Source organism: Thalia democratica, chromosome 1 (genome assembly GCF_965202585.1).
Source record: "Thalia democratica chromosome 1, ktThaDemo2.hap1.1, whole genome shotgun sequence".
NCBI lineage: Eukaryota > Metazoa > Chordata > Thaliacea > Salpida > Salpidae > Thalia > Thalia democratica.
The window spans coordinates 81,405,562-81,424,825 of record NC_139165.1 but is presented as its reverse complement, the minus strand read 5'-3'; the positions used below and the strand labels follow the sequence as shown (position 1 = coordinate 81,424,825).

Sequence of the window (19,264 nt, the reverse complement as noted above, 5' to 3'; positions counted from 1 at the left end):
TTTTACTTTTTATGTTTTGTCGCTTAAAATTTTTTTTGTACATACACATTTTTCTTTTAGCTTACATTACAAGTAAACACTACATCAACGTTATTTTAAGCTTTATGCTTTGTGTATTAAACTTGTTTAGTATTGCACGTAATCGAATTTAGTGGTATAAGTGATAATAAAATCCTTAAAAATTCCATACTCTCATTTAATTAAATAAAATGACTGGAGTGGGGAAGGGGAGCGCTCGGAAAACGCGTTATTGAAATCCCTAAGCCTCCACAGTCATTTCTTCTTCGGGCTAGACGAAGTGTAGCAGTTTAACAGACATGCTCTGTTATAAATTGAGAGAATTGGGAAAAAAAAAAACACTATATATACTACGCATGAACGATTACGTCGCTTTTTATCGCATAGACGATTGAGAATAAAGGTCATTGTTTACTTTTGCTAAATTTTAGTCTTTATGTTAAACTTGTGTTCATTTACTTACGATTGTTAAGTGTCAATTGTGTTTTATATTTTACGTTGTGAGTTCTATTAATAAATAGTTGTGTTTATACATTTCTGTTGTTTTAGTTTTATACTACTTGACCATTCATTCGCGGTATATTAATCGATAAGTAGCGCGACATGAATACAAAGCAAGTTGTAAAAAAGATGGTCAAAATGACCAACCGCTCTGGGTCAGGCAACGCGCCTGACCCCGTTGTTAGCGAAGCAGAGAAGTCTCGACCGCCGGCTCCGTCTAAGGAAAGTACCGAAGAGCCGAGCGATCGTCACACCTTAGTAAAAAAACAAAAGCCAATTCAAATTACAATGACTTTGAAAAAAAAATCTACTGCTCTAGATGAAATTTTTAAATATTGGGTAAAAACTATCAAAATTAAGGTTTTATAACATACTCACTTAAATTTGTTATGTTATACTTTATATGAGGAATGCTTAGTGTTTTTTATTTAAAAATTTAGATAATTATTTGTAATTAATTTTTAATATAAAAATAAAGTTATGTTCTTAAGTGCATTATGCATAACAAATTTGTTTACCCAGTGTAATTTGCACTACATTACTTAAATCATGGATAGGTGTGGCATCCATGATATTGCGAAAGATGCTACACCTATTCATGATTTAAGTAATGTAGTATACATACTTAAATGTCATTGCGGAAAAGACTACGTAGGTCGAACATCTCAACGTTTTCACGTCAGAAGAGAGCAGCATGTCACAAAAAAGCTAGAAGGTTTATTTTTAATGATGACGTTAAGCCGAAAGGTGATCAGTCATCTATTTAAGAGCACCTCCTCAACAACTCGTTTGTTCTGAGAACTACCTTGTAGTAGGTTCTAAATTCTATCTAGAGCGAAAAACACTGACCATCTCTCAGTGCTAGAATCTTTGTTTATAAGAACTCGTGAGCCGAATATTTACAAATAAAGATATTTTACAATTCAAGACTTTATAAATAGCGTGTTTTTAGTATTATTGTTGTCGTTTACTGACGTATTTTGTAATGTACTTTTTATTTAATTTTGTTTCAGATAAAATTTATACTATCTTAAATGTTTTTGTTTTAACAGTTTTGTTTTTCAAATTCATAAGTACAATTCAACTCGAATTAAAAAAATCTCACATACTTTTCTGCTTTATGACGTAACAAATTTTAGCTAGGTATTTCAAAACTACTGTTTATAACTAAACGTATACTATAATACTCTCAGTTTTTAGCAAGTTTATTCCGATGAAGAGCTAAACGATATTAATTATAAACTTTTAAAATGACTGACTTATGTTTAAATTTTTAATGAATGATTTAACTGTGTCTTTTTAATGACTAACAACAAAAATGAGAGTTTAGCTCTGTGAGAATAAAATAAATTACAAAAGATCTATATATATTTTTTTTAGTTTTCCAAACATATAAAATAATGAACTAAAAAAAAAGGTTTTATTAAAAAAATATTAGTCCGTGAATGTACATTTAATTCAATTATTTTTAATTAAGCAAGAAAACCTTAGTTAAAGATAAAACTAAAAAACATGTGGCCTATATTTCAAAAAATAAAAAAAATATATTAAAAGTATATTAACTGACTGATTATATTAAAAAAATAGTTAAGTGTATTTTTCGAGATGTGTCATGAGGACTAAATCAATCTTAAATTTCCTATTTTTTCTATGGGTTCTAGCACTGACCCAATAATCCCAAACTCAAAATAAAAATTGTTTTTTTTTGTATCATTAAGCTATTAAAATCTAAAAAAAATGTTTTTTAAGATAAAAAAAAACTGTGGTGTTATGAAACTTCTAAATCGAGATGAAATATTTAAGTTTTTCCTTATTTTAGAATGGTTGTCTTCTGTGCTCAGTTTACAATTAAACAGAAAGTGCATATTTGTTTATATAACAAAAACTATGTTACTATAACTTAAATACATTTTTAAGTGAAAAATTTTTTTAAAAAAGAATTATTTGATGGCCGAACCTGTCATAATTACTCTTTTACATCATTATAAAAACAAATTATGTATTCAAATCAAAATCAAAATGAATTATCATTTAATGAGTACTACTGACTGTGTATTAAAATATAATTCAGAACACTTTTCTCGGTAATCATTATAAATTTTTATTATTTTTAAAACATGTTGTATTTAAGCTAAAAAACACACTGCGGTTTATAAATTTACTCTGGCGGGTCGCACGTTGCCCAACCCCTAGTAGAAATATTTTTCTACGTGATAGTATATTTTTATTTAGTATAATATATATTTTATATATTCGTACTTATTTGCACAAGCAGACAAATTCAACATTAGTTAAAGATATATAAACGTAATTGTTACCTACAGTGTTTACCTGGATGAGCAAGAAAACAAAAATATATAGCATTCAAATTAAAATAGATTATAAGTTACAATTTTAAATGACTAACATTGCAGTGTAAGCGACTCAGTTTGTCTACATTTATTTTCGTTTTACAGAAATTATGTTAAAAAAAACTTAATTAGTTTCAACTTAAAAAAATTTACTTTTTTAACTGTATGTTCAAATACTTGCATAAACATATTTCTTCAACCTCAGCGTTGGCAAACAATATGATTTATTAAGGTGGGATATTTCTGCAGAAAGAAGTTATTCCACTAAAAGTTAAAAACATAAATTGATAATGCCAGCTATGGTAATCTTCATATTTAAAACTTTTATGAGTATTAATTTTAGACTAAAACTAGCAGTTGTTACAAGACTTGGTATATCAAAATTATCTTTTTTAAATTCAAAGTTTTTTTTTAATTTAGCAACTTCTACGATAGTTAGAAATAGATAAAAAAACACAATGCAAGTAAAGCGTTTTACGAAAAAAAAGCTTGATAATTGCCTTTAGGTTTTATCTAAATGGAAATTAAATCGTTAAATATATCAAAAAATCAAAGCTCACTGAAGCAGATTTTAAATGCTAAATAAATATAACGGCCATAACTATTGAATGATGTACAGATTCTATACAAAATAGTTCCTTCAGTATTTAAGTAGTTGTCTTAATATATTTGATAACTTAGTAAATTTTTAAACATGCAGTATATAAATCAATTAACAATAGTTTTGTAAATACTATACAATTTTTTTTAAGTGCAAACTTCGTTAAACTCCATTTGTTAAAAGTATGTTCTGAGAAAAAATTTTACTGCTTAAATTTGAAAAAAATTGCATGAAAATAAAAATTAACTCGTCAAAAGGTTTGTAATTAAAGTACAACTTAACTAAAATATTTGATTAACGCTTTAATATTTCAGAAAAAGATTAAAAAGTAAATATTATAATAAGTAATAAAAATAGAACGTAAATAAAAAGGATTCGAGAAAATCTAAAGTAAACATAGTAGTGTTTTTAGAAGAAGCAAAATCATCATTTTAGTTTGCGAAACTGATTTAGCTTTTCCTATAAAATAAAACGATTTAAATTTTTGTGAAATTAAGTTCATAACAACAAGAAGTTAAGTTTAAAAAATAGAACTATGCGTATTTAAATATAGGTTATGATTAAATATTAGACATTGGTTGAAAATATTTTATACATTTGTACATTTCAATTTTTTTTATGCTGAGTTTTACAGCTATTAAGTATATTGTTATTCACCTCAGAGAAACCGCTTTGAATAACTTATTTAAGATAGAATCATACAACACTTTATTTAAAACTAAAAGTAAAATTTTTTACAACTTGTTCTGATAAACAATTCGAACTAACCAGAGCTACTCTCTTCATTTTCGTTTTTTATGTCGTCAGTAGTAGTGACAGCTGTAATAATTTCAAAAATGCTTATAGAAACTTTGACTTAACTTAATAACTAGGTTTACTTTAAATTTAACCCATTCTAAGTTTATTGATTCAATAATTTTAGTTATAGATTTTGAATACTTATAGGACAGTTATACAAAAGTTTATAAACGTAGTAATTATATCCTAATGACTTTAAACTTTTAATTTTGTCTTATGTGCTATTCATAACTCAAATTTTACTTATATGGAGTTATTTTCAACGAAGCTAGAAACTTTTTTGTTAAACACAAATAGTCTACACTTTTATACTTATTAGTGGTAATTAATTTTATTCATACATTTAAATTATTTTTATTGTCAACTTATTTGTTGTAAAATTCGTTTTAGATACCCTACTTAATTTTATATACATCTAATACTGTCAGGATTTTTATTTACTTTGGTTTAACCTTACCTTATATATACCGACACTTTAAGCTGTGTGTGAAAAAATCATTTGTTAGTCAAAACTAAGAAGCTAATTCTGAAATCAAATTTAAAAATCTCTACAGTTGAAAAAAGCAACTTACGATTTTGAGAGTCATTCTCTATTCGAACATTTTCAATTGAAATACTTCTTTTAGGTTTGTCGACAACTAAATAGGTAAAAAAATTGAAGTTTCAATGGTCATAATTACTCCAAGAAAATTTAAAACATCAATATTTTGATATAACCATTCTTATTAAAGTCGTTTTCAAAATAAACGTTATATAAAATACAGAGAAATAATAAACTATTAAAAATTTTGACAATTATTTTTTAATAATTGTAAAAAATTCATTTTAAAAACATTTAATTAAAACAGCAATTCTTTAAACTTTAAATAACAAAAATGCAAATTAATTATAAAAAAATAATATTATTAATATCATTACCTTCCCATTGAACTTGCAGATCTGGCGAAGCGATTCCGACTCTGACTTGAAGTTTGTTGCTCATTGATTGGTACTGTTCGATTCTATCATTGCACAAACTTATCACATGCTCCTGTATAAGTAGAATGTTTTTACTAATAGTATATAAAATTACTTTGTTGTTCATCAAACGTAAAACTAAACTAATTGCTTGCAATTTTATTTTGTTCTATTATTTTGATATTTTTTATGCTTTATACCTACATAACGATGTAACTCTTGACCTACTTTTAAATTTACATTTTAATTTGTTACAACGTTTACATTGCATTAAAAGGTTATTGTAATTAAACAAAATTTGTACTAGATTACCGTTTTCACACATCACATTAATAATTAAGAAAAACTTTAAAAATACCTCTACCTAGAATAGTAGAATTTAGAACCTGAAAATTTGTTTTCCTATCACAAACTACCTTAATATGCTACATATTATACCAATGTCTAAGGGAGACATAAAATTAGCAAAACAAACAAAACTAACAGATTGTCCTTCTAAAATTGAAATGTTATACGGGCAATGAATTCCTTTATATTCAAAAGAACTTTTGTTGCTGTCTTTCTTTTCTTCGACTCTTGTTGTAAGCTTTACTTTCTGTAAAACAATTTTTAATTGTTTTTGTAGCAAAAATGTTTCTTATAAAAAATAGTATATCAAACACAAAATTAAGTCATCATTGCAACAAAACTACTCCTTTATTTTATAAATCCGATTTTGCTGTATTAATTAACTTTCTTATATATTGAAAGTATGGTATTATAAATTATTTTAAATATACTTGTATACAAAAATATTTTCAAACAAAAGTTCGATCAAACCTGTCCATCGTCGACATATATCGACTTGGAGCAGTTGTTCAATTTGTTTCTTGCGGCCAACTCGTTCAAATACACCAGTTCTCCAAAAGGACCGTCCGTACTTGAACCTTCATCACACAAGTTGACTGTGAAGAAGTATAAAATTTTATTATTTTTTTTGTTAAACTAATTAGAAATTATTTCAAAACTGTTGGTCTAAAAGTTCTACTTGTAACCATAGAAGGCTCAACTTTTTTAGATAATTTAAATCTCAGCTTTCTCCACATAAGTTGACTGTGAGTGATTTGTATATTTACCAAAAATAGAAATAAAAAATAAAGATTTATAAAAAGTGTAGTAAAATTAAAACTTTGTTTATGCGAGAGTTTTATTGAAAAAAACAGAAGTTAAAAGCAACTCACCTGATTTAAACGACTCCGACCCAGTAACTGTGAAATAAAAAGAATACCATTACAACAGTTTAGAATAATAATTTTCTGTGGCTAAGTAACTAATATTAACTCAATTTCAATACAAAACAAGCTCATTTCAATATTTTTTTTAAAGTATTATTTACTATATTTTGCATTTAATTTTAAAACTTACTGAGTGCATCAGAAAGTATAGTGTTGATATTAGAGGTGGGTAACGTACGGCCCGCGAAGTGAAAATTACCCGCCTGCCGATGCTTAATAATTTTAAGTGGAATTTGGCTCTGGAAAAGTAAACTCGCTAAAATCCCCCGCTAAAATAAACTTTGAAACTTACAATTGACGTTCTTGATTATTAAATGCAAAGCCGAAAAAAGGTTTTTAGTACAAATTTCGGTAGATTTGAAACTCATTAGATATAGAAAAAGAAAGTCACATAGATTTAGTATTTTATCGAAATGATTCAGGTAATCAATTATTTTTCATAAACTATATAAAACTGAAATGCGTTGGTCCGCCATTGACTAAAGTTTTCCAAATCTGGCACGCTAACTAAAACGTTGCCCCCCTTGTTCATATGGTATATAATTTTAATTAATATTACACTGCAAAATTCATTATATATAAAGAAGAGCGAAAAATATTAATAGAAACAAACATCTTAATTGGTCTTATGGGTTTAATACATCATACCATTTGTAAAATTTGTATAAATTCTCACTCGAATAAATTTATCATTGTATCTAAAAATAGTTTTATGCTTGAATATTTAACTTGAAACCGACATTAAACAGTTTTTGTTTTCAATTTTGATCATGTAAACAAACATGAGTGTTTTACTTGTTTGAGTGTAAAAATAAAATATTATCACTTTATATTAGTAAATTTAACTAAACTAAGTACTTGATAGATAAGTATGCATTTAACTTTCATAAATAAATTGCATAAAATAAAACATTTAAAACATAAAAACAAACTTTTAGTCACCCAGTCGTAAATGCCACTTGTTTTAGTGTAAACGCCTGGATATTTCGCCAGACCGCATCCGACCCCATATGACACGATTCCCACCTGAAACCAGGTCCTTCCCTTGTACAAACACATCAGTGGTCCCCCACTGTCTCCCTGTACGGTGGGAAACATGATTAAATTAAGATTTTTGCTATTTTTCTTAACTTCTTAGTTTCAACATATTTTTAAATATAAACAATGAACTTCACCGCACGATCAACAACAACAGCATCCGAGACAATCCTACGACCGGTTTCGTCCTTATTAAGACTCATCAGGCAGGATGCTGTTGTTGTTGATTGTGCGGTGAAGTACATTGTTCATATTCGATGGCATAAAACATCTCAACTTGTTGACGATGGCCGAAATAAATACTGGCTAAAACATATTTTTAAGAAATTTGAAAAATTTTTGTGTCAACAACAACACGCAAAATAGTAAATGCTGTTACACATCAGAGTAGTCACATACTTTGACCAAACAAGTTATTTTAACCGATTACGTTTCAACCGACAACCAACCTGGCACGCGTCGGCTCCTCCGTGCTCCAAATTTCCCGCGCAAACGTGCGAGTCCCTTCGTGGTGGGGGCTTTCCTGGGTACGACCGTGAAAATTCCTTATAAGGCTCGTAGCACTGCTGGAATGTGGTCAGCGGAACCCGGACCTGCTGGAGCGTGACGGCCCCGCTGAAATCCCTGCTTTCTGTGTGAGGTTTTTTAATATTTTTAGTTCAATAAAAAATTTCTAATTTAGAATTTGTTATAGCTAAGGTATTATCAGCTTTAGAATTCATGTCATTGGTATAAAACTAACAGTTGAATGAATTTCTCACGTAAAAAGTATACAAAAAATGTTAGCCAATATAATTCACGTTATCTACTTAAAAAAATTAAGTAAAGTTAGTAGCGATGATACTAATTTAGTAAACTCTGTTTATATTGTTTCCAAGTTTTTATCACTTCAAAAATACTTTTAACCAAGTCTTCTAATCTTTCTTTAGCTTATACTAAGTTCATTGATATTAATATAGTATAATGGTGTACTGACAAAACAGAAAAAAAAAAGTTAAACAAATAAAAATGATGCAAACTCTTTTGCTTAATTAATAGTTTTATAACACCGTTACTTCCATACCTTCCAGTCCCCACCCTGTGGTAATGCATTCTACTTTCTCATCGTTGACATCTACCGGTTGAAATGCTTTCATGTTGGGGTGAGGGAGGCAAATTGGAAGCACGAACTTGTTGTATATTAATTCAGATTTCAACAAGATCAGTGTCGCGTCCCACGCTGAGAAACTTGAACTGTTAATGGGATCCAAATATTAATCGTAGTAATTAGAACTTTAAAAATAATAATATAAGTAGTTAGGACTATACATCCTTTACTGTGAAAGATGTACATACTATCAATCACTTTCCCTGTCTGTGATATTATTTAGTTATATTTTTTGAGTTAACATCATTGAGTGTACTTCTAAGCTTTGCGGCTTGATAAAGAGCACCTAAAGTTTGAAATTGATCATTTGAAATAGTATGTAAGTATAAATAATAAAATAAATAAAATGAAGTAACAAAATCTATACAACATGTACATACGGTGGACAACTTATAGTGATAGTATGTAGTTCAGAAAGAATTTTATATATTTTAGAAAGATACCAAATATCACATTCAAAAGAGGTATAATTACATTGAAAGATAAATAACGGAAAAAGTTGAACTTTATTTATAAGAACGAAAGTAAAATATTAATGAGAATTTATTCATACAAATAAAATGTTTTCGTCAAATATATAGAAAAGAACTGTTTTATTCAACTAAATTTTTAAACATAAAAAAAAAATAAAACTAAACAATAACAATTTAGAAAGAATAGTTTTTATAAAAAACAAACGTGAAGTATCCATCGTGATGAATAAGCTGCTGAACTTTGTGAACTTGTGAGTTTTCATCAACTTTTTTTCGGTTGTGAAGTCCCAATATGACCACCACTTCATTTGCTCTTAAATACAATGCCATTTTAAAGAAAAACAGAAAAAAATTATTCTAAAAGCTGTGTTTAAAAAGTTATCATAACTCAACTAAATACATATTTTTAAGCTATTAATTAATTAGGACTTTGAATAATTATCAAAATCGTCTCCTTTTAAACAAAAAATTATTTAAACATTATTATATTTTCTGCAAGTTAACAACTCTATTAATATTGAAATAAATATTTTTATACAAAGTAGAAACTAGGTATAGCAGAAAAAGAAAACTTTTTTCAGCCATCATAAATGTTTTCAAATATTTCATAAGAAAAAAAAAAAACTTTTTGCTTTTTCCCCTCTGATCGACGAAGCAGTGGGCGGCAGACAGAATCCACCTTCTTTTCACCACCGAACCTCCGCAATAGTTGGGGGAAATCCCCACGTAAGCTTGCCACGGGAACGAACCTCGGCGAACCGCAGATCCTCCCACTATGCGGCTTGCCTGTAATGAAGTTTTTTTTACAATCTTTTACAATGATTAAATAATAAAAAAGTTTAATTTACATTTACAAAATTTAAAAAGTGACTACTTAACATTAAAACTAAAAACGGACTACAATTTAGAACTTTTACATTAGCAGTTAAATTGTCTGACAGTATTAGTTTCTTTAGCTATATAAAAATGAATGAAATAATTTTTATCTAATAAACCAATAGAAACAAACCAATTTAAAATTAGGTGGAATAGCTGTTCTTCCACATTGACCATCAGAAAACCTTTCTTGTTCTGTAAGATACTTGATATAAGGGTGTTTGACACTTTTTCAGTAACACAAAAATATATTGCTTAGTAATAATTCGGCATAAATATTTTGATTTTTAGCTTTAAATTTTGGTTTTAGTTATTAGCAGAATCTATCAATAAAAGTTTACTGTTTGAAAAAAAAAATATGTAATTAAAGTCTAAATGCAATAAAACAACTTAAAAACTATAAAAACATATAACAGAGGTTAAGTATATACATGCAAAGAATAACTTGTTTTTATTGAACACACTTTAATTTTTATTTTTATTATAGTTTTGGAACACTTAAGTATAAAAAAACAACACTTTAATGATAACCTTGCCTAAACTAAACACTTGGAAAATAGCAAAACAAAGTTAAGTAATAGTACAAATCATTAGATCGGTTCAATTGATTTTAGACGATATTGACAAATCATTAAAAAAAAATTTCTATACAAAATAGTAGCTTAGAAATGACAGCTTAATTTTTTTTTTCTACTTTTGCTATATAAACTCAACAAAAAACCTTTTAATTGTCAGTAAGAGTTATTAGAAACTTATTATAATTTATAACATAACATTTTCTATTTGTAAATAAACTAACACTGACCACACTGAATTTCGTCAGAATTATCCGAACAATCTTTGTAACCATCACATTTTCCTATCATATTTATGCATTCTCCGTTCCAACATGAAAATGTACCAGAGGGACACCTTTCTGTTTGTTAAAAGTTTTCATAATTTCAATGCATGTATTTTTATTTGACTGAAACCTTTAATACTTTTTAACGTAACAAAAACAATATAGATACCTACACAAAGCATTTAAAATATTTAAAATCATTAATGAACCATTACAAAAAAATTTGCTTAGGTTAATTTAGAAACTTTTAATTTATTATACATAAAAAAAAATATTTCGGTCAAAAATCTTGGTGTATAGAAAAAACTATTTGTCATAAATACACTTATAATTTTAATTAAACTAGGTAATAAGAGTAATTTTTTTGAAAAAATGAAATGTATGTACTGTTTTATATATAAGTTTAGTAAGATTTATTAAGAGTTCAATATTTCAAAACTTTCTTTATAAAACAATGAATAGCCTTGCAGTGTTTCAATTGTAATTAGGTTAATTTTCAAACTGATTTATTATTAAGACTAAAAGTCTAAAAAACCTGGCACTTGAGTAAATTGATAATCTCCAAAGCATTTAAAACAATAAACTAAACAACTTTTTGAAATATCTTTCATAAGAAGCTTACTATTTAATTTTTGATGAAAATTATTTACTTTAATTTCGTCTATTCAAACAATATATAACAACCTCTTGCTTGCCACTGTATGAGGAAGCCTCTTCTGCTGTAAACTTTATCCGAGTTGAACTTGATTGTGACGTTGTTGGTGAATGACGTGAAATTTAGTGACGAGCTTCCGCTTCCGCAGTGACGCGCATTTCCTACCTGTGCATTGGGATAAATTGTTGAAAATTTTCTAATTTTTACTTGGATTGTTTTAATACAACATTTCCTGTGGTTTTGTCAAACCTGACCTTATAAGAAATGTTCAAGCTATATTAGTTTTCAAAAACACTGCAGTTGCACAATGTCCAAAAAAAAGTTCTTGCAAAATAGTTTAAATTATATAATACTTTTGAAAGAAAATGACATAGTAATAAATTTAAGTTTGCGGCCAAAAAAAATTAATTTCATTATCACCACAGAACGGAAAAGTATATAAAACGGACAATCGTTTTTATAGGAAAGTTTCATTTACGTATATAACACCAACCTTGAATTTATAATCGAAAAGTTCTATGTAGTCGAGACATCCGACTTGGGTGGGATACCTTCTTTCAAGATCGAAATCAATAACACTCAGTCTGATTACCTGTTTTAAATAAATACTAATTAACTTGTTTATTATTTATCAAAAATAGTAAATTTTCAAGAGTTTTTATTTTTGGATTGAATACTCTCGTTTTTATAGTAAAAAATACAAGTTTTGCTTAACTACAACTACGCTAAAAAACAATGTTAAAAAAATGTTTTTACAATCAATAAAGCTGTAGCTAGATCAATTTAAATAACAAAGATAATTATAATAAATAAATATATATAAATAAATATAAAATAGATAAAATAAAATAGTAAATAGTAGAAGTTTCATTGTTCGATTTATTCAGTTAATCTTTTTAAAATGTAATATTTTATTCTAATAAAAAACTAACTGCCTTCGTTAAGTTGTTTTCGAAATAAATACTGTAAAGATATAAGTTTAATACATACACATAAGTGTCTAAGTGCAAATGTAGAAAATCTTGTAAAATTTATGTAAAATATCAAAACTTTATCTATTGGTAACCACATATCATTTAGAATAAATAAAAGCTGAAAATATTGAATCAAGAAAGCTTCAAGTAAAACGCACAACACTTTATAAAAGTGTTAACAGTAAAAAAAAATTACTAAATATTAATATTCTCATCACAAGCCTTGTCACTGTTCACGGTGATAGTTGTTTCGCATTGCACGTTTGTGGGGTAATTTAACGGGTAGTTGGGAGAAGATACGCGCCCTTTCTTCTCCTCAAAACCTTCGATTTGTGTCCGGTTACACACATCAACTGTATGTTTGTTGCAAATTTAATAACAAACATCTACATTATCTTTTGTATAGAATGAGTTTTTTCTACTATAACATTATGAATAATTTTACGAGCAAGTCTACCTAAAGTTTTAGATGCTTTTTAAATTAGGTAATTTGAATTTTTTATTAAAGAAAAAGCTTTGTTTTGAACCTAAATGTAAGTTTTAGCCCTTAAAAAATTTGTTTAAAGTTTTCCAGCAAAATAAATGCTTTAAGTATGAATTTTTTTTTGTATTATTAGTAATTTTTTGTAAAGCTTCGAAGATACTGCAAAATTAAAGTCACAACAGTTTTTTTTTATAAACTGTGCATTAATATTTTATAAACATGTTTATTAATTTTTGTAACTTTTACTTTCCTTAATTTTTAATTTCGTATCTTTAAGTAAACAAGAACAATACTTTTTGCAAACAACTAAGCTTATAATTAAATTAAATCTTTTAAACCATCTATTTAGAGAAACGTAGTCAGTGTATTGAAGTTGAGCACAATGAAGCATTTTTTTAATATAAGTAATTTATTAAATTATGTGTAAAATATATATAAAAGTTTACACGTTTTAAGTTTATTGAACTTTCCATTATAAATTAAGCAGACTATAAATAAACTAACTAGTGTTTACTTTCTCTTCTGTGTCTAACTGTCTCTTTGAGCGACCTGTAAAAGTTCATAGTATTGTAGTATCTATATACTCCGACTTCAATTCATTAGAGCTCAATAAAAATATTGAATGCGGCTTGCCTGTAATGAAGTTTTTTTTACAATCTTTTACAATGATTAAATAATAAAAAAGTTTAATTTACATTTACAAAATTTAAAAAGTGACTACTTAACATTAAAACTAAAAACGGACTACAATTTAGAACTTTTACATTAGCAGTTAAATTGTCTGACAGTATTAGTTTCTTTAGCTATATAAAAATGAATGAAATAATTTTTATCTAATAAACCAATAGAAACAAACCAATTTAAAATTAGGTGGAATAGCTGTTCTTCCACATTGACCATCAGAAAACCTTTCTTGTTCTGTAAGATACTTGATATAAGGGTGTTTGACACTTTTTCAGTAACACAAAAATATATTGCTTAGTAATAATTCGGCATAAATATTTTGATTTTTAGCTTTAAATTTTGGTTTTAGTTATTAGCAGAATCTATCAATAAAAGTTTACTGTTTGAAAAAAAAAATATGTAATTAAAGTCTAAATGCAATAAAACAACTTAAAAACTATAAAAACATATAACAGAGGTTAAGTATATACATGCAAAGAATAACTTGTTTTTATTGAACACACTTTAATTTTTATTTTTATTATAGTTTTGGAACACTTAAGTATAAAAAAACAACACTTTAATGATAACCTTGCCTAAACTAAACACTTGGAAAATAGCAAAACAAAGTTAAGTAATAGTACAAATCATTAGATCGGTTCAATTGATTTTAGACGATATTGACAAATCATTAAAAAAAAATTTCTATACAAAATAGTAGCTTAGAAATGACAGCTTAATTTTTTTTTTCTACTTTTGCTATATAAACTCAACAAAAAACCTTTTAATTGTCAGTAAGAGTTATTAGAAACTTATTATAATTTATAACATAACATTTTCTATTTGTAAATAAACTAACACTGACCACACTGAATTTCGTCAGAATTATCCGAACAATCTTTGTAACCATCACATTTTCCTATCATATTTATGCATTCTCCGTTCCAACATGAAAATGTACCAGAGGGACACCTTTCTGTTTGTTAAAAGTTTTCATAATTTCAATGCATGTATTTTTATTTGACTGAAACCTTTAATACTTTTTAACGTAACAAAAACAATATAGATACCTACACAAAGCATTTAAAATATTTAAAATCATTAATGAACCATTACAAAAAAATTTGCTTAGGTTAATTTAGAAACTTTTAATTTATTATACATAAAAAAAAATATTTCGGTCAAAAATCTTGGTGTATAGAAAAAACTATTTGTCATAAATACACTTATAATTTTAATTAAACTAGGTAATAAGAGTAATTTTTTTGAAAAAATGAAATGTATGTACTGTTTTATATATAAGTTTAGTAAGATTTATTAAGAGTTCAATATTTCAAAACTTTCTTTATAAAACAATGAATAGCCTTGCAGTGTTTCAATTGTAATTAGGTTAATTTTCAAACTGATTTATTATTAAGACTAAAAGTCTAAAAAACCTGGCACTTGAGTAAATTGATAATCTCCAAAGCATTTAAAACAATAAACTAAACAACTTTTTGAAATATCTTTCATAAGAAGCTTACTATTTAATTTTTGATGAAAATTATTTACTTTAATTTCGTCTATTCAAACAATATATAACAACCTCTTGCTTGCCACTGTATGAGGAAGCCTCTTCTGCTGTAAACTTTATCCGAGTTGAACTTGATTGTGACGTTGTTGGTGAATGACGTGAAATTTAGTGACGAGCTTCCGCTTCCGCAGTGACGCGCATTTCCTACCTGTGCATTGGGATAAATTGTTGAAAATTTTCTAATTTTTACTTGGATTGTTTTAATACAACATTTCCTGTGGTTTTGTCAAACCTGACCTTATAAGAAATGTTCAAGCTATATTAGTTTTCAAAAACACTGCAGTTGCACAATGTCCAAAAAAAAGTTCTTGCAAAATAGTTTAAATTATATAATACTTTTGAAAGAAAATGACATAGTAATAAATTTAAGTTTGCGGCCAAAAAAAATTAATTTCATTATCACCACAGAACGGAAAAGTATATAAAACGGACAATCGTTTTTATAGGAAAGTTTCATTTACGTATATAACACCAACCTTGAATTTATAATCGAAAAGTTCTATGTAGTCGAGACATCCGACTTGGGTGGGATACCTTCTTTCAAGATCGAAATCAATAACACTCAGTCTGATTACCTGTTTTAAATAAATACTAATTAACTTGTTTATTATTTATCAAAAATAGTAAATTTTCAAGAGTTTTTATTTTTGGATTGAATACTCTCGTTTTTATAGTAAAAAATACAAGTTTTGCTTAACTACAACTACGCTAAAAAACAATGTTAAAAAAATGTTTTTACAATCAATAAAGCTGTAGCTAGATCAATTTAAATAACAAAGATAATTATAATAAATAAATATATATAAATAAATATAAAATAGATAAAATAAAATAGTAAATAGTAGAAGTTTCATTGTTCGATTTATTCAGTTAATCTTTTTAAAATGTAATATTTTATTCTAATAAAAAACTAACTGCCTTCGTTAAGTTGTTTTCGAAATAAATACTGTAAAGATATAAGTTTAATACATACACATAAGTGTCTAAGTGCAAATGTAGAAAATCTTGTAAAATTTATGTAAAATATCAAAACTTTATCTATTGGTAACCACATATCATTTAGAATAAATAAAAGCTGAAAATATTGAATCAAGAAAGCTTCAAGTAAAACGCACAACACTTTATAAAAGTGTTAACAGTAAAAAAAAATTACTAAATATTAATATTCTCATCACAAGCCTTGTCACTGTTCACGGTGATAGTTGTTTCGCATTGCACGTTTGTGGGGTAATTTAACGGGTAGTTGGGAGAAGATACGCGCCCTTTCTTCTCCTCAAAACCTTCGATTTGTGTCCGGTTACACACATCAACTGTATGTTTGTTGCAAATTTAATAACAAACATCTACATTATCTTTTGTATAGAATGAGTTTTTTCTACTATAACATTATGAATAATTTTACGAGCAAGTCTACCTAAAGTTTTAGATGCTTTTTAAATTAGGTAATTTGAATTTTTTATTAAAGAAAAAGCTTTGTTTTGAACCTAAATGTAAGTTTTAGCCCTTAAAAAATTTGTTTAAAGTTTTCCAGCAAAATAAATGCTTTAAGTATGAATTTTTTTTTGTATTATTAGTAATTTTTTGTAAAGCTTCGAAGATACTGCAAAATTAAAGTCACAACAGTTTTTTTTTATAAACTGTGCATTAATATTTTATAAACATGTTTATTAATTTTTGTAACTTTTACTTTCCTTAATTTTTAATTTCGTATCTTTAAGTAAACAAGAACAATACTTTTTGCAAACAACTAAGCTTATAATTAAATTAAATCTTTTAAACCATCTATTTAGAGAAACGTAGTCAGTGTATTGAAGTTGAGCACAATGAAGCATTTTTTTAATATAAGTAATTTATTAAATTATGTGTAAAATATATATAAAAGTTTACACGTTTTAAGTTTATTGAACTTTCCATTATAAATTAAGCAGACTATAAATAAACTAACTAGTGTTTACTTTCTCTTCTGTGTCTAACTGTCTCTTTGAGCGACCTGTAAAAGTTCATAGTATTGTAGTATCTATATACTCCGACTTCAATTCATTAGAGCTCAATAAAAATATTGAATGAAATTTACAAAACTAGTTTTACCTGCACTAGCATTATTGCTATAATCTTCAGATAAGAAAACAGCCAGTAGAAAACAAAGGCTTAATTTTAACATTTTTTTTATGTTTACTAAATTCATAAAATTATTTTGACGAAAAAGCAAGGGTTTCTATATAATTACGTCATAATTAAGAGGGCCTAATCTACGTAAATCGTAAAATTAAGACATTTAGTTTATTCAGTACACTGGGTAATTTAATAAATTTTAGTTGTATATCAATGGAAATAAATGTACTGTAAATAAAAATATTTTGATTTGATATGATATTTGTCTATAAAGTAATGATCAATATTGTTGAAAAGAACAGTAAAATGTAACATTTTCTATTCTCTTTCTTTATCTCTAATATCTGATTTTAACAAAATCGAACAAATAAACTCACATAACACGTTTTAAAACTAAAGCTAACATGCTGATTTTTAATTAAGAAGTGTTGATGAGCTAAAAATACTTGAAAGTAGAGAAAATTCTAGTTTTCAACTCACAAAACCAAATATACTTTAAGTGGTAGTTTAAGAGCTTGATTCTAAGGCTTTAAGTCAGCTTCCAAAAAACTTTAAATAACTTATTTAAATTTATACATGCCTTGCTTAAAAACGAACTTATTGAGCAAATTTTAGATAAAATTAAGAAAGAAACGGTCATTTGAATAAAACAAATAGTAGTCTTGATAGTATATTGTACAATCATTCAATAAATAGTATAAGACTTATGTATAGATAGTTTCTCATTATACTTTTTACCCAACTGTAAAAAACTACATTACTTCTATTTAGTTTTGATTTACCTAATAGTTATAAACAAGATCTTGAAGATTTATTTTTTTTTAAGCATAACACTTATTCTGTCTTTTCATTGAAGTTACATATTATTACATTACTTTTTAACATTATTTTTCATTACTATTGTTTTTGAAATTAATTAAAATGGCTTAAAAGCTTTTAAGACTTGATAAGCTTTTTTATTTTTCAGTAAAAAATTTTCAAAATATAAAATACTTTTAAAAAGTAACTTAAAATGTAGTAAACTAACTTAAAATGTGTCAAAACTTGTTATTACTAATGTACTTCTATTAGATGTATTTATATTAAGATCACGAAGTACTTTGTTTGTTATACTAAATTTGTTTGCTATAACAATTTATTTACAAGAAGAAAATAAGTACAAGCTAAAATAATTTTTTTAACAATAGTTTAGTTAGTTATTTAAATATTCAGTATTTTGAATCAATTACATCAAAGACTTTATAAGCTCACCTATACAAAATATTTATTAACCAGTTATATTATGACATAAAATAAAATGACTTTTTGTGAAAAATGTTTTTTTAAGCGAAAGATATGGCACTTGCCTAACTAAGTTGTAAAAAGGTTTGTTTTAAGCTTAAGTTTCTTAGGTTGTATTGTAAAAGATAAAAAGATAAATTTCAATTATAGTAGATTTTTAAGTTTATAAAGTTTTAATAACAACAACGAAAAGCACTATTTACATTAATCTTGATTTAAATGAATATTACCTGAGTTATTATTTTTTTTCTATTTCGAATTTACTTTACTGTTATTGATTGTGTTTTTAAACAAAAAAGATTAGTAACTAATAATACAACAGACAAGTACTTATCTGCTTAAGTATAAGTTTTTCCGTTATGTTATAATCTCTTTAAAATAGTAAAAAAGTTAGAAAGTATAGGCTTAAAAGTTTTTTTTTTTCAAAGTTGTATTGATTTAACGTATTATACTTTTAAAGATATTTTTAGTATAAACAAAGTTTTAGTTTTTTTTTTGTTTCAATTGGCTGTTTGTTTAAATAAAACCTATTCATTAAAAAATTTATTAAGATATATTAAGTATGTAAGAACGATAATTACTGAGTTTACTTACATATGTTTATTTAGTTACTTAATAAGCAGATATCATGAAACTTAAATTTTTTG

At 26.3% G+C, this 19,264-nt stretch overlaps 1 protein-coding gene across 1 annotated transcript; it reads right to left on the bottom strand.

The window, feature by feature from the left end:
• Nucleotides 1-4,234: 4,234 nt before the first annotated feature.
• LOC145840183 (suppressor of tumorigenicity 14 protein homolog) lies at nucleotides 4,235-17,228 on the bottom strand. The gene is made up of 21 exons (XM_082947355.1): nucleotides 17,180-17,228; nucleotides 16,404-16,534; nucleotides 15,701-15,799; nucleotides 15,237-15,372; nucleotides 14,517-14,627; nucleotides 12,727-12,857; nucleotides 12,024-12,122; nucleotides 11,560-11,695; nucleotides 10,840-10,950; nucleotides 10,168-10,229; nucleotides 9,784-9,944; nucleotides 9,364-9,471; nucleotides 8,602-8,771; nucleotides 7,988-8,169; nucleotides 7,433-7,580; nucleotides 6,447-6,473; nucleotides 6,046-6,170; nucleotides 5,711-5,821; nucleotides 5,188-5,299; nucleotides 4,842-4,907; nucleotides 4,235-4,290 (listed from the first exon to the last, which is right to left on the bottom strand). The coding sequence occupies exons 1-21, from the start codon at nucleotides 17,226-17,228 to the stop codon at nucleotides 4,235-4,237; spliced, it is 2,331 nt and encodes a 776-aa protein (XP_082803481.1).
• Between the last annotated feature and the right edge of the window lie 2,036 nt (nucleotides 17,229-19,264).

Coding starts and splice junctions, on each gene's coding strand:
- LOC145840183 (XM_082947355.1), bottom strand. CDS start 17,228: ATGAACTTTTACAGGTCGCTCAAAGAGACAGTTAGACACAGAAGAGAA. Junction 15,800..16,403: donor TCACCGTGAACAGTGACAAG/GCTTGTGATGAG, acceptor TATTTAAAACAG/GTAATCAGACTGAGTGTTAT. Junction 15,373..15,700: donor TTTTCGATTATAAATTCAAG/GTTGGTGTTATA, acceptor CCCAATGCACAG/GTAGGAAATGCGCGTCACTG.